Here is a 14,738-nt window from a genome sequence, read left to right as displayed (position 1 = left end):
ACTGTTGAGAATTGTTAAAAGCCAAAAGGTTTTATAAGCAGGGTTCTTTATAATGGGGATGTACTGCATCCTGAAAGTTGTGGGTAGCCTAGCTCACTGGTAATAACATGGGGGCGTTGATTGTCAGTAACCAAATGTTAATACCGGATGGCAGTTAAGTACCAGTAATAAATGTGCATCTTAGTCATGTTCCTAGAGGGAGTGTTTTTTGTTTGTCACAGTTTAGGGCCAATAGTATCCTCAGCTTTATGCTCGATTCTGGGTGGGGTTGACTCAACTTGCATATTCTGCACCTTTGAAGATCAAACTTTAACCACCTAAGAGTAAAGTAATTTCAAAATACTAGATCCCAAAAGAATGCATCTATTTTTTTTAAATACTATGTATGGCAATGCGTTCTTTACATCTCATTACATAAACTGTTGTTTTTTTCCTTTATAATTGAAATAACTTAAAACCCTAATGCATCAATACTTAACAGGATAGTAACAGCACCTATCATATTTACTAACACTGGGCCATGGTGTCATGATATAACACTGAATCATTCTGGAAGCTTAATGGGTAACAATAAATGGGAGGTGGCTATGGGGCATGTCCACAATTTTATGTCTACAGCTCGTCTCCTTGAGCTAGTAATTCTGAATGCTTTCAGGTATAAAATTAGTTTGAAAATCCTTGCAGAGAACTGTATTACACAAAGTAATGGTTTCAGCCATTTTCAAAACAGCAAGTAGATGATGAGCCAGAGAACTGCATGACAACAATGCTGTTCTGCCTGAGTTATTATAGTCTGGTTATACATTTAGGGATAATTATTTTTGTTTTCAGCCCATTTGGATACTATTAAAGCTTTTGTTTTTTTCCTTTACTAGAAGCAGATAGCTTGGCATTCGGTTCCACAGAAATGCTCATGAATAAATTAAAAAGATTTTTCTTGAAACTGATGTTCATAGGATTTCTAATGTACTACCATCTGATTAGGTGGCTGATTGACTATTGAATTATTTAGTTCATGAAAGTTATTTCTAACAGCTAGGGTTTCTTTGTTTTTTTAAGTTTTCCATAAGTCTAATCAGCAGCTCTCGGCAGAGTTGCGCAACCTTTGTCAGCTGATGAGTCAGCGTAAGAATTGAGTTAAAATGTGAAATTTTATTTTTGCAAAGCTTTTACAATTGAGCATAGAAGGCAGATAAAGGAGAGGGTAGTGGCTTTTTGGATTAGTTAGGGAAGTTCTGTTTATTGCATAGGGGTAATGTGCAGTACGGTGAAAATACAGTTGTGATTGCTTCCCTGCCCCATGTGTTACCTGGAGGGCTCCATGCTGGGATAGTCCCAGGCAAGGTACAGACAGTCAAAAAACCTGAGGCTGAATCGATTCATTCTTTTCAGGTTAGTCTAAACTGCACAGATTAAATTGAAGCAGAAGTGAACAGACATTTACCTTTGATCTCTGGCTGTATGTTTACTTCCTCTTCCTGCTGACCCCAAGGTCTCTGGGATTTATAGTCCAAAATTAAAGCAGCAGGACTCTGCAGGTTTGCTCATCACTTCCTCTTCCTGCTTCCAGGTACCTCTGGGATTTGTAGTCCACAGTTGCAGCCAGCCAGCAATAAGTTGGAGTGGGGAAAGGGGTGAGCTTCTGTTCTGTTACAGGTTTAAACCAGTTTCTGATCACTTAAATTGGTTTGTGCGTAACTTCTGGCCCTAGTGCCAAATTATGCTTGCTTGAAGGTGATGAAGTGGAGAACAGGGAACTAATGGGAAGCTTTAAAAAGGGAAGATAAGAACAGAACCATGAGCAAAAATGACTATTTATATATTTTTGCATGTATGCTAAAGATCCAAAGTTTATTATGGGGTGTTTTGTGGCTGCAGTATAGGGTGGATGTTCTTCTGGAGCTTTTGGACATATACTTAGTATGTGATTATCAGGATTCATGGAAGACTGAGCTTAATAAACTGGCTAATCCCTTTCAGTTCTGTGATTCCTGTTATGCTCTGGGTACTTTTTTACTTGGCACTTCAGGAATTAGAAAATGCTTTCTCTTCTTTCCCTCCTCCCCCACTTTTTTTTTTTCTCTTCAGTCTTTTCCTTTAACAGACAATCTGGCTTGTTTCCACAGAAGTATCTCAGCATGTAAGGGAGGGTTTTCTTGCATTTAGAACAAAAGACTGGAAATAATGTGTTCTGGTTTCTATACCTGGCTCTTCTACTGTGAGCTTGGGCAGGTTATTTTAGCTCTTGCTTCCCCCACCCCCCACTTTAAAAAACTACCATAGAACAAAGACAGTTATACTCCTGTGCATCACCAATATATTTGTTAAATTTAATTAACTTTTCCTAACTTATATTTTTATATGTATATAGAAATCACCTACAGAATCATATATGCACAAATGTATGAGATTTAATGAGGCGCATCATTTTGGGCACAAAAAAGTAAAATGTGTTTCTATTTACAGTTTAATGTATTAAAAGCTCTCCTTGTTTTTCAGGTAAAGACAGAGTTTTCAATACACCATTGTGTGAACAAGGAATAGTTGGATTTGGTATTGGAGTTGCAGTTACTGGTGCTACAGCCATTGCAGAAATCCAGTTTGCTGACTACATTTTTCCAGCATTTGATCAGGTTAGTTTAGATAGTTTTAGAGAAGTTAAGGGACCCAAACTATGTAAATAATACTACTGGTAGATGAGAAAGTGAACATCAAAATTAAGATTTTACTCCCATAATTGCATGTATTTTCACAGTCATGAGTGTTGCCAACATTTACATATGCTTGAGGTAACTGGAAATGTACAAGTGTCAAGTTAAAAACCAAAAAGAGTAGGCCAAAGCAAGGCATATGAGATTAGGTACAGCATGTTCAGTAGAAATGATATGAGAGTGGGATTTAGTAAGCTTGGATTCTGTTTTCAGCTCTGTCACTGGCTTCTTGTTGGATGTTGTTTCAAACCATTGTTAGGGAATGCCTTCCTACCATTTTGTTTTAGAAAAAGAGCATGTTTTTGGAAGAGAGGTGAAGAAGAACATATTATTCTCAGGATACCTTGCTGTTGACTATAAAGAAACCAGCATTGTGGGATGATCACTGTGTGTTTCTGTACACGTAACTTTACATGCTGTTGGCATTAATATTGATCACGTATAGAAAAGATTTTTGAAATGGTTATTTTTCTCTCTTATGCAGATTGTTAATGAAGCAGCAAAATATCGCTATCGCTCTGGAGATCTCTTCAACTGTGGAAGTCTCACAATACGAGCACCTTGGGGTTGTGTAGGTCATGGTGCATTATATCATTCTCAAAGTCCAGAAGCCTTTTTTGCCCACTGTCCAGGAATAAAGGTGCAGTAAGTTTGGGGGTTTATTTTGGTTTTTATTTGTTTTTTGGGGAAGGGGAGGCCTTAATATTGTCTAACAATCCGAGCAAGCAAGACTAAATGCTGTGTTAGAGAAAGAGACTAACCACTGCTTTTGAGGCTCATTATGGGTTACTTTAAGTCCTAGGCATTTGAATCTAGGCAATTTTGTTTCTGCAGACAGGTGGGAAGAGAGAAGGAAAATAAAGGCAGCTAAAGCTTTTAAAATATCCTGAATCATAAATTGAATTCAAATTGGCAGAGAGATAAAGCACATCATTTTTAAAAAACAGATTATAGATATATATTAATTGAAAGCTATGTAAGAGTAGTTTTAACATTGGAAATTAAAATATTCAGCATTTGTACTACCTTAAGTTATTGCAGGTGAATGTTCTGGCATTTTATATTAATATGCTGTGTTGCTTATATTAAAAACTGGTTATATGCACTGTGGTCAGTATATGGTAACTGGTGACTTTATGCATTTTTATGCATCTGTGTTCTCAGCTGTAATATTGCGTTACAGCCTTCTACTGTAGACATCTCTTAATGTTTCAGATCCACAGCTTCTAGACTGCAATATCTTTTAGAGAAGAAAAGCAAAGAATGATCAACTTCAAACTCCTGTATGTACTTTATTTCAAAAGTGCATTATGATATTCACATGGTGGAGGGGCGAGGGTGAGACTGACTAGTTTAAGTCAGTATTTCTGTGCTAGGAGATTATTTGCTAGCTCTCCATTTTCCTCAAATTGAATTTTGCATGGGTTATATGATCATCAGTCTTTTGTGTTGAGGAAATGATTCATAGTTTGATTAATGTAATAGGTTTTGAACCAGGAGACACATTTATATGATGTTTTAAAAAAATCACAGCTGTTTCTTGTTTTCTCTGATTGTCTGTATATGACGTTGGTACTTCATGAGCGTCAGATGAGATATTGTGTTTCTTTCTGGAAATCCTTACCACACCTTTCTCTCCCTTCCCCTTAAAAACAAAACAAATGAACCAAATATATAGTCCCTGGAAAAATCATGGAGCACATCCTCAAGGAAGCCATTATATTGTTTGCACCTGTGTCAGGGTGGGAATACATTTTGTGTTTTTATATTAGGTTACATTATGATATCCCAGAAGTGTTCCAGAGGCTTTCAAGAAATATGCCTGGTCAACATTTGACATAAAAAACAAATCAAAATTGAAATGTGTACAATTGTCTGTACAACCATTTTCAGTGAGAATGCATGAGGAGGAGATTGAGGTGCTCCCTGGCCTCTAGGTTATCTTTTCGTAGCTTAAACCAGGGGCTGAATGTTGATTTGTTGTTGTTGCTAGGGGGAATGAAGCAGTGCATGTGTAGGTGAAAAAAAGCTTTTATGAGCACAGATCAAAGGAATTAACAGTCTGATGATAAAGAAAAGCCAGACAGAAGTACAGGGATCAAGTAAAGTTGCTCATTACAACAAAGGATGAAATGCTGAAAATAATAAATTCGTAACTTCAAGCAGGGAGGTTGGGAATGCAGCAAAGTCAGGAAAAGAAAGGTAAATCAACAAGTTGTCACACTCAAGAAGTCATGGCTCTTCACTCAAGATGGCCAGTTGGACATAAATTCCTTGAAGCCAAGTCCATCTTCCTCTCAGTCTACAGTCATCTTTCTTCAATCAGAAGTTTAAACAGGCTGCTGTTTTCAGTCATATTGCTTTTTCAATCACTGTTTTGTCATGCAAAGAAATACTATCAAACTGATTCCCATTCATCAGAAAAGGATGTGACCATCTATCTTCAATAAAGCAGAAGGTAACCTTTAAAAGCTTTGTAGGTCATTCTAAGATTATTTCAAGTCCCTCTCTTTAGAACCACATATCTTGGCTAAAGAATATGTAGGAATATCATTATAGGTTGTTTACATAGCCTACCAGCTAGGGAATGATATCTCCCCTTTCCTTTGAAAAGAAGTCTCCTAGATTGTAAAGGGCATATTATCAGCTGAAATAGATTACAAAAAGGGCTGCTGACAAGAAATGAGTGAATAGTATATCCTACTCACGAGCAAATCTAGAGTTTTGAAAAGGGGGGAAGGGGTGCAGAAAGTATGGTGAATTCTTGCATATGGTACAAGACACATTTTTCTGTAATTAAAAAGAATCTAGGACCTTACTGATATGCTAGCAGCCTAGAGCTGTATTATTTAGTTGAAGGTCAAAGCAAACAAACAACTTTATTGCAACATGCATTAATTTGTAGTATCATCTGTTATGTGGGGAAAACGCAACAAACTAGGAAAAAATAATCAGAAAATGTTTCATTAGTCCTGTAGTCATTAGAATTAGAAGCATGTATCTCAGATTCATAAACCAAAATCTAGTCTCCTTGAGCATCTTGACACTACGTTTTAGTGAAAGATATTTCCGCACCTGAGTTAACCTTTCTACACTTTGTAGCTAGAGTTAAAATCAGTCTGCAGAGTTGTGATATAGGAGCTACATTATCAGGAGCCACTAACATACAGGAGAATTGCAGAACAAAGGATAGCTTGATTGGTGAAATATCAAGACCATTGAAAAGGAGAGGGTTAACATCTGTAGAATGAAGAGTTTAGAAGAAATGAGAACTTGGATTATAATAAACCATGAAGCTAACTGACTCTGTATCTGCTGTCTACATAGAATTGCTGCTGTCACTTGTCAAGTAGTTGTTTTTAAATTTTGGGTGGACCATGAATCAAAGGGGGTGCCCCAACTACATCTGCCCCAATACTATCATGGATCTTGAAGCTGTCTAGAAACTGGCAATGGAGAAGCAATGGATGGTTGATGGTGTGAATGTTATCAGCGTTATTTCCTTAGGTTATCTTTTTTTTGTTTTTCCACAAGTGATTGTCTATCTTGGAAAACAAATTTTAGAAATGTGTAAGAAAGCAAAAGATCAATATCTGAAAATGGTAGTGCTTAGTCAACTGGGAGACTTCACATTTGTGATCAGGAAATTGAATACCTGTCACAATACAAGATAGTACTTACCCATTTACCTTCCATTTATCTCTGAACTGAATAACTCAGTGGGCATACTTGTAAATATTATGGAGAGTTAGACTCTTTATATGATGTAGAAGCTCTGTTTTAGACAAAATGTGTGGGCTGGCTCTGGCCCAGCTGTATTCCATGTCTGTTAATTTTCTGTTTATAAGGAGAAGATAGAGAAAAATATTTATTTGGAACCCTGCTTTATTTCAAGTATTTACTAGAGTTAAAAGGGTTCCCTGGTATAGCATTTTTTTTTCTTCCTGTCTAGACCAACAGCCCATCCTTCTTGTCCAATAACAACAAAATGATATTTCTGGGTTGCTACTATGTTTCACAACTGTATTTAAAAGATGCTGCATATTATAATAATACCACTTTTCCTTTTTAAATAGGTACATAGTTTTATTAGCTTCAGAAACTGTGCTGACAAATTCCGTTAGCAAAAGATGCTCAGTAATGTTTTTAATTTTTTTTCAGAAAAAGAAACAATGACTTAGTCTCTAGGGGGAAAACTTTTGATTAATTTATTTCAAGTAATTACTATATGAACCAGAATGATAGAAATGCAAGTTACCAGAAGATTTTGCTAAAATTTTCTGTCTAGCAGGGAAATTGCTGTTGAATGCTGAATAGACTTAAGTATTAGGAATTCTTACATTTAAATACCACTTTTTATATTGAATGCTGTCAAATAATTTCCTGCAGCCTGCACTGAAAAATAGCTTCCTGTGAAATAGGACACCGCTAACCACATATATAGTAGAATTTTTGCTGTTTTAGTGATTCATTACTGCCCCAACAACTTATTTCATCCCTGAATTAGGGACTTAAATCTTGTTAAAAAAAATCTGTTTAACCTTCTCCAATTATAGTGGTTAAACGGTTAACTGATAGCTCACGCCTAGTTTAGTGACCTCTGGCAGGAGCGGCCCTGGCCCCTTACACAGGGAGCCTGCCTCTCTGCTTGGTCCCCACTGCTATGGGGGGTGGCGGGGGTAGGCAGACCCACTGTGGGGCTGGGAGTCTTGCTACTATGGTGGGAAGACCCCACCAGACTTCTGTCAGGGCCCAACTCCTCCCTCCCTCCCTGTGGTGGTGGGATCTGGGCACAGGAGAAATATGCAGCCCCAGCTTCATCTGTAGCCCCAACCCCTGCCTGTGGGGATGAGGGGAAGCTGAGGCTGTGCAGTGCCGCTTAGTGGCTTAGCCATATCTGCCATCTCTCACCCATAGCTCCCCATCAGTGACTTGGGGACCATGTAGTACCATGAACATGGTGAAAATATAAGGGACCACGGCTGTTCCTGTCAAAGGTCACTAAATGGTAAGTGGTATAAATACAATCGTTGCTTAACTGTTTACATCCCTACCCAGGGTCAATTTGAGGAACACTTCTTCCAGTTATTTAGTCCCAAACTAAAAGGGCAGTCCCTGATATGTGACATTCCTAAGGAATAAGGAAAAACAAGGATCACTCAGCCAACTGCAGAATAAACTGTCTATGTTGAGATTTGATTTTTCTTGATCTCTTGGCATGTATTAGGATGGAGACACTCTGCTTCTGCTTTGGACCTCCAACCTTTTCTTTCCACCACCTAACTCCATTCCTGCTGTATCATATCTGCCCTGTGAGAATCCATTACTCTGAAACCAATGAGGTTGACTCAAGTTTGTAAAGAAAAACTAACAATTAATAAATCTTTTTTGTTTAGCTGCTTGGATAGGGACCAGAACCTGTGTGAATTTTCTTCACTTAAGCACAAAAGTCTTGCAGGTTATGTTTAATTTTCCCTAAGCCTGAGGAAGTGCATGTCTGCCCAAAAGCTTGCCGAAAGAGATATATATTTTTTGCAATTTCTTAATTGGTCTAATAAAAGGTATCATCTTTGAACCAAGAGTTCTAGAGTTTTGCATTTCTTGCAGGCTGTGTGAGAGAAGGATAAGCCTCACACCTTTTGGAAAAAGGAAATGACAGAGTAAGACATTACTACTTTATAATATCAAATTAAGAACCTTGAACAGGAGTCCTCCCAGGTTTCTGCCACCCCCACATGACATCTGCTAATTGTTAAAACTTGCATTTAGTTCAGAAAGTCAAGGCAGAATTTAAATGTAAACTGTCTTAACTGTCAAGGTGACACATTTCAGCTGCATTAAATCCATTCTTTTTAAAGCTTAAGTTCATGGTTGTCTGTAAACTATTATAGGCTGAGCTGATAGGACCATCTCTAGTTACGGTTGCCTAACCCTGCTTTTAAAAAATCTTTAAAGTCTTGTTTTCAGAAGCTTATACATTTGTTGAACTTAGCTTAACGTCCGTTTAAAGTCTGTTTCATAGGGTCCTGGAAGACATTTCTTTTAAGTTATGACTAAACTATAACCCAGCCACATAGTGGGGAAAAAAAGGAACCAGCCACAAAATTATTACTCTAAAAATGTGTAATAATTTTGTGGCTGGTTCCCATTGCACCTTAACATGAACATGCAGCTAGGTGGACCGCACTAGGGCTGAAATGAGCTGTGGTGTGGTCCCTGCTGGCTGCTACCACTCCAGCCTTGGTGTGGCCTTGATGCTACCACTGATCAGCAGCTGGCTCCAGGGTCTCAAATCAGCCCAGTAGATCCCTGGAACTATCCAAGAACCAGCTGACTGTTGGGTACCTTTGCAGGGGTACACAGTGGTGCAGAGGGAGCCCAGGATCATAATCCCAGGCTCCCCCTGTACTGGCAAGTAGGGTGTGATTGGGTTCTGATTGCCAATCCCAAAATCACATGCATATGTAGTATGATAGGAGGTGTGATTGTTGGGCTTGTGGGTCAGATCCCACGGTGCCTTTAACTGAATGTCAGCAGCTATAATGCATATGCATGCATGCCAAATTAAGGCTGCTGACAGATATTGATTTAAAGGTGCACTGGGATCCAAACAGTCACATCTCCTTCCATGATACATATGCAATGCAGCATGCATGATTTTGGGATTGGGGGATCAAACCCCAGTGATGCCTTACTTGCCAGGGCAGGGAGAGCTTGGGATCATAGTCAGCTGGTCATTATCTCAGGCTCTCCCTGCACTGGTAAGGGTGCCTGGCAATTATTTGGTCATTGGCTGGATTGGAACCCCACCAGGGCTCAAACTGGTTCCTGTGTGTTGAGTATCAGCTAATTGCCAGCTGGCAGGGGCTGCGCCAGGGTTTGAGCCCCAGTGTGGTCCGGGAGCCAGCCAATCATCTGATTGTTGGACACCAACTATACAGGGGCCAGTTGAAGATCCCAGTGTGGTCCACCCTGTCACATGTTCATTTTAAGGCATGATGGAAACTAGCCACACTGTTACGCATTTTCTATGTAATAATTTTGTGGCTGGTTCAGAATTTTGTCATGCCATAATTGCCTGAATTGGTGGTTGGGTTACACTTTAAGGCTAGGGACAGACATTACACACAAACCAGCTTAAGTGATCAGAAATTGGTTTAAACCTGTAACAGAATGGATGTGTAGTGCACATAAACCAGCTTGAAAATGGCTGAAACTGGTTTGAGATGAGTCTGATACTACATTCAACCAGGTTTAACTGATTTGGCTCAAACTGGCTTATGCAATGTCTGTCCCAGACCCGTTGCTGGTTTAAATGAATGCGAGTCCCTCAGCATTTCAGCATGCTCTCTGGGCTGGGCGAGGCTCTCTGCTCCACAGCAGGGCTGGCCTGTCCTCTCTGCTTTCTGGCTGGAGCTTGGCACAGACTTCTAGGCACACCAGGGTCTGCCAGCTTCCCTGTGCTCCCCTCCCCCACTCCTCCAACACTTGCTGCTTAAGTAGAGTTCCCTTTCCCCCTCTCCACCACAGCAAGGACTGTAGCCAGCATGTGGTATGCTAGCTAATGCCAAGAAGTGTCTGTCTCTCCAGTTTCTCTGGGATAGGCAAATAGAATAGTGACCATTTAGGGCTTTTGGAGCTAATCAACAGGTTGGCTGGTAAACTGTTTGAGGAGTTTGAAGTAATGTGGAAAGAAGCTATTATTTTGCTAATTAGGTAATAAAGACTGTTATCAGCACACCCCCCCCTTCCCCAGCTGGCTTGCTCAGAGGGCTGATAACAGTTTTCTGCAGAAGTATGACAAAGCAGGGAGGGAGATTGAAAAGCTCTGTATCATCAACAGATGCATGAACTGAACACCCCCTCCCTTGCCTCAGAGTGCTAGCAGGGGTCTGGGGTCTGGCAACACTCCCGCCCCTTGAGCAGCCGGTGGGGAAAAGCCTGGAACCATGCAGGCAGAAATCCCAATGAGAGAGTCGTGCTGGAGCCTGGCCACACACCACGTTTAGCTCAGTTCCCTGCAGAAGAGATGGGAGGGCTGTTCTAGTACCCCGTGGCTTCTGGCCTGAGCCACTGCAGGCATGTGCCTGAATTTCCTCAGTCCAGAGAGAATGTCTGTCCAGTTTCAAACTAGTTCAGCCTAGTCAGGTTAGACTAACCTGCAAAGATTGCATCAATTCAGGCTCCAGCTTTTTGAAAGTCTGTCCCTAGCCTAAGACACTAATTGGTTAATGGGTGGCTAAGTGTAACATCTGTCAGGGGCCTAAATTTGTATGGTCAATCACAGTTTTGATGAATTCCTAATGTCTGAGTGTTTTGACTTAATACCTGGCTGTTTTAGCATAGGTTATTGTGTAACCTTGTGAAATACAAACACCTTTTTCCATGTAGTAGGGATTGTGCCTTTATTTTTCCTTCTAAAAGGGAAAGCACTCTTTTCCCTTGCACTTTCCTTCCTAATAACTAGATATTAGTGGGGGGAGTATTGAAACTAAGGGACACCTCCTGGTGGTAAGAGAGCTAGCTGCAGGGGAATAGGCTTTTCAAACCAGTACAAAGAGATTTTTTTGTTGATGGTGCTGAAAGACTAATCCAGATTTTATAACATAACTAGATTCAGGTGATAGCTGAGAATTCCAGGCTTGAATACATTTTAGTTTAATATAAATATGATTTTTCAGTTCTCATTGTATAAATTAAAGACTCATTAGTAACATTAAAGACAGACATGCTAGCAGGTGACACTTGGATAGGGAGAACAAAATCTATAGTTCTGTAAAAATGTCAAGTAAAAGTATTATTTTCCCTCAGGCTTATGCTGCAGTATTCCTCTGTATGTAGACATGTGTTCTGTGAGAGGCTTAGTGTTTGTGTTGTAAAGGCTGGCTGTTGGGCAACAGCAAGGAGCCTAGAATGATTGTCATTGGCTCTGTGTGTCAAGGCAGGTGCAAAATTAAGGGTTATACCGAGGGGTTTAGAGCTAGATAATTTTGAAGAAAATGCTACTTGCCTTTAAGTGGCCAGGTAACTTCCTATTTCATGTGTAGCATAGACCAATGAGAAAGAAAAATAGGATAGCCAAGTAGGTCACAGGTGCTTGTGGATGTGCCATCCTACTGCAGGTAAAGCTAAGTCCTCCTGCAAGTGAAGATAAGTTGTTACCAATAGGGTCCAATGCTATTTATTGAGACCAGCATGGCATCATTTGCTCTTCACATTTATGTCTGCTCACTGTTATGGCTGTATTAATATCAACTTGGTAGGTTCTTCAGTGTGTATCTGTAATAAATATGTAGAAAAATGTACATAGTATCTAGTATCTGCCAGTTTTGAAAAGGTCACCCTGTAACTCTCTAATGCAGAATTTAAAGGTCCCTGTGATAAGATGATCCCTATATTTTTTTGCTTTGGAATTGTATAGTAAATTGTCCCTTCTTAACTAAGATCTTTGAGACATTCTTGATCTGAATTAAAATACATTTCCTTGTATGAATATGCATACTAAACATTGTTCTCCAAGCTAACCCAAGCTCAGATGGCATCCTAGCATAAAGAAGAGATCATAATGACATTGTGAAAGAAAGTTACTTGCTACTCTGAGAAAGGGATCAATTATCTAAAAATAAGTAAGTCTGATGTTGCCAAAGTAACCATATTGTGCAAATGTGTCTACATCTAGATTCAAAATAAAACCATTGCAATTCTGTGGTTCACCTCTGTAAACAGGACTTTATTTTCTAATTCAGTGCAAGCAAAGTTAATATTACTGGGTGCATCTACATGTGCAATTCATGTGAAGCAATAAACTCTGGAGCAGTTTAAGCCAGAGTAAACTGCTCCTGGATGCAGTGTCTACACATGTGCCCAGGACAGCAGCAATTTGAGCTGGGGCAGAGCAGGTCTTGGTTTGTGGGAAGCCTGAGGGATCAGTCCTGGGCTCTGGGTGTCAGTGTTGGGCTGCAGAGGGGTTGGCTGGGGCACAGCAGCCCAGCACAAGGGTGCTGTAGCCATGTGGTTAGGCAGCCGGCAGGAATCTGGCTCCTGCTGGCTGGGCTGACTTTACACAATTTATATCTGCAGTAAGTGTCTACACGTATTTTATCACAGTTAGTTACTCTGCTGTAAGATAGTACTGTCCCTGATTAGTCCTCTCCCTGAGTACTGCCTGCTCCGGTCTGGCCTGCCCATGATGAGCAGCAGCAGCAGCTGGGCAGAAGCTGTTGGTGGGCCGGGGGAAAAGCAGCGACCCCTGCTCCTTGCTGCTGCCAGGCCCTTCTTGCTGCAGCCATCCAGAGCCCACACCTGGGCTGCCCTGTGGCTCCTCTTTGCAGCAGTCACCACTGCCAACAGCCCTGCTTCTGGGCCACCCAGTGTGGCAGCAGAGAGTGGTCTCAGGGCAGCTCAGGCGTGGGCTTCTGGTGGCTGCAACAAGAAGGGCCTGGCAGCAGTGAGGGTGATGGAGAGGTGGCCTCTTTTTTCCTGCACCCAGCAACAGCTTCTGCCTAGCCACTGCTGCTCATTGTGGGTGGGGTGGGCCAGTGTGGAGCAAGCATGAGCCTGACCAGGGCCAGGGCTTTGCTTGTGGGTCCTGGGCTGTTCCGGAGCTGGTCCACACTGTCAAGGGTGGGCTGGGATCAGGAACAGGGCTGTGCATATGGGTCCAGCTGGTCTAGAGCTGGTCTGCTCCAGCTGGGGCGAATCTGGAACAGGTGCAGGGCAGGCAGGGGCCGGGGCTGTGTGCTCAGCTGCTACTGGGCCCTGGTGGAGGCAGCAGTGGCAGAGAGGAACCACAGGACCTGTGGAGGGGGAGGGGGTGTTGATGCTCACTGGCCCGTAACAGTTCTCCCAAACTGCCTATGTGGCCCATGGGCCCAAATAATTGTCCACCCTTAGTCTAGCTCCATCCTTTTTGTAACTACCCTTCAGGTAGTTGAAGGCTGTTATTAAATCCCCCCTCAGTCTTCTCTTCTCCAAAATAAATAAGACCAGTTTCCTCAGCTTTTCCTCATAAGTCATGTTAGCTGATTTTTTTTTTTTTTTTTTTTTTCACCCCGCCTTCCCTTTCCCCTCTTCTTCCCATTCCTCTTAAAACCTGGTGGGGATTACGTGGGTCTTTCCCCAAAGTTCTCCACTTAGGGCAAGGTTCTTCCTGTCAGTTGTCAGCTTTGATCCTAGCTGTCTAGTACTCTGGTCACCAGGGGAAAGAATGCCTTTGATAAGGCAAGCTTATGAAATGGGCTTGAACCTTTGGATCAGTGGTTCTCAACCTTTTTTAAGCTCAGTGCACCCCTCCATAGACTCAAGGGATCCTTTGGAAATATCACCTCTTAGCTTTCACTCATTTTGTTCATTACAGAAAACAAATAGAGCAATCCTTTTGTTGCAAGACCATAACAGGTCAAAATATTTTTGACGTTATGGATTCCTACTTGAAATGTCTGGGATTATCTTGTGAATTACATGTAGGTGTTTGTATGCTTAACAGCACCAATATTGCATAGCTTCCCTAACCTCCTTGAAAGGATCACAGTGCTGTGGTACCTTGGTTGAAGATGATTGCCTTGGATAATCCTGGATAATTGTTCTACTTTACTCCCTGATCAACTGATTTTAAAACTCCATTTTATTTCTCCTGCCAAGTAAATTATGATAATTTACAGTCCACTGGATGGTCCCTTAAAAACTGTTGCTTGTGGGGGTCTTTTGATGTCTAAAGAACTGTAAAAACTGAAGCAGTCTTTACATTGAGTGGAAGAAAATATTTTTTCAGAACCAGAAAAGACTCTGTAAGATAATTTGACTTTACTACACTTGTTAGTATGATCTCCAAGTAATGAGTTCTCAGCCTGAAATTTATTTAAAGCAAATATTGTTTTTCCCCCTTTCTATAAAATATGGAAGGCAACAAGAAATTTCACTAATTTTTGTTGTTGTGCTACTTTTGAGTGAAATGCAAATGTACTTTTAATATAATTTATGTTTCATGTATTAATCATAGAATCATAGAAGTAGGGTCGGAAAGGACCT

General features: G+C 40.8%; 1 protein-coding gene across 3 annotated transcripts in view; it reads left to right on the top strand.

The window, feature by feature from the left end:
* Positions 1–14,738, top strand: part of BCKDHB (branched chain keto acid dehydrogenase E1 subunit beta) — a 395,605-nt gene that overhangs the window by 90,009 nt on the left and 290,858 nt on the right. For all 3 annotated transcript variants that reach the window (XM_019520436.1, XM_019520437.1, XM_019520438.1), the window contains exons 4-5: positions 2,500–2,633; positions 3,196–3,351. In XM_019520436.1, coding sequence (XP_019375981.1) covers positions 2,500–2,633; positions 3,196–3,351 — 290 coding nt within the window. The remainder of the gene's footprint in view (positions 1–2,499; positions 2,634–3,195; positions 3,352–14,738) is intronic.

Source organism: Gavialis gangeticus, unplaced genomic scaffold, assembly GCF_001723915.1.
Source record: "Gavialis gangeticus isolate Ggan-Ray unplaced genomic scaffold, GavGan_comp1, whole genome shotgun sequence".
Lineage (NCBI taxonomy): Eukaryota > Metazoa > Chordata > Crocodylia > Gavialidae > Gavialis > Gavialis gangeticus.
This window is presented reverse-complemented; position numbering and strand designations above follow the sequence as displayed.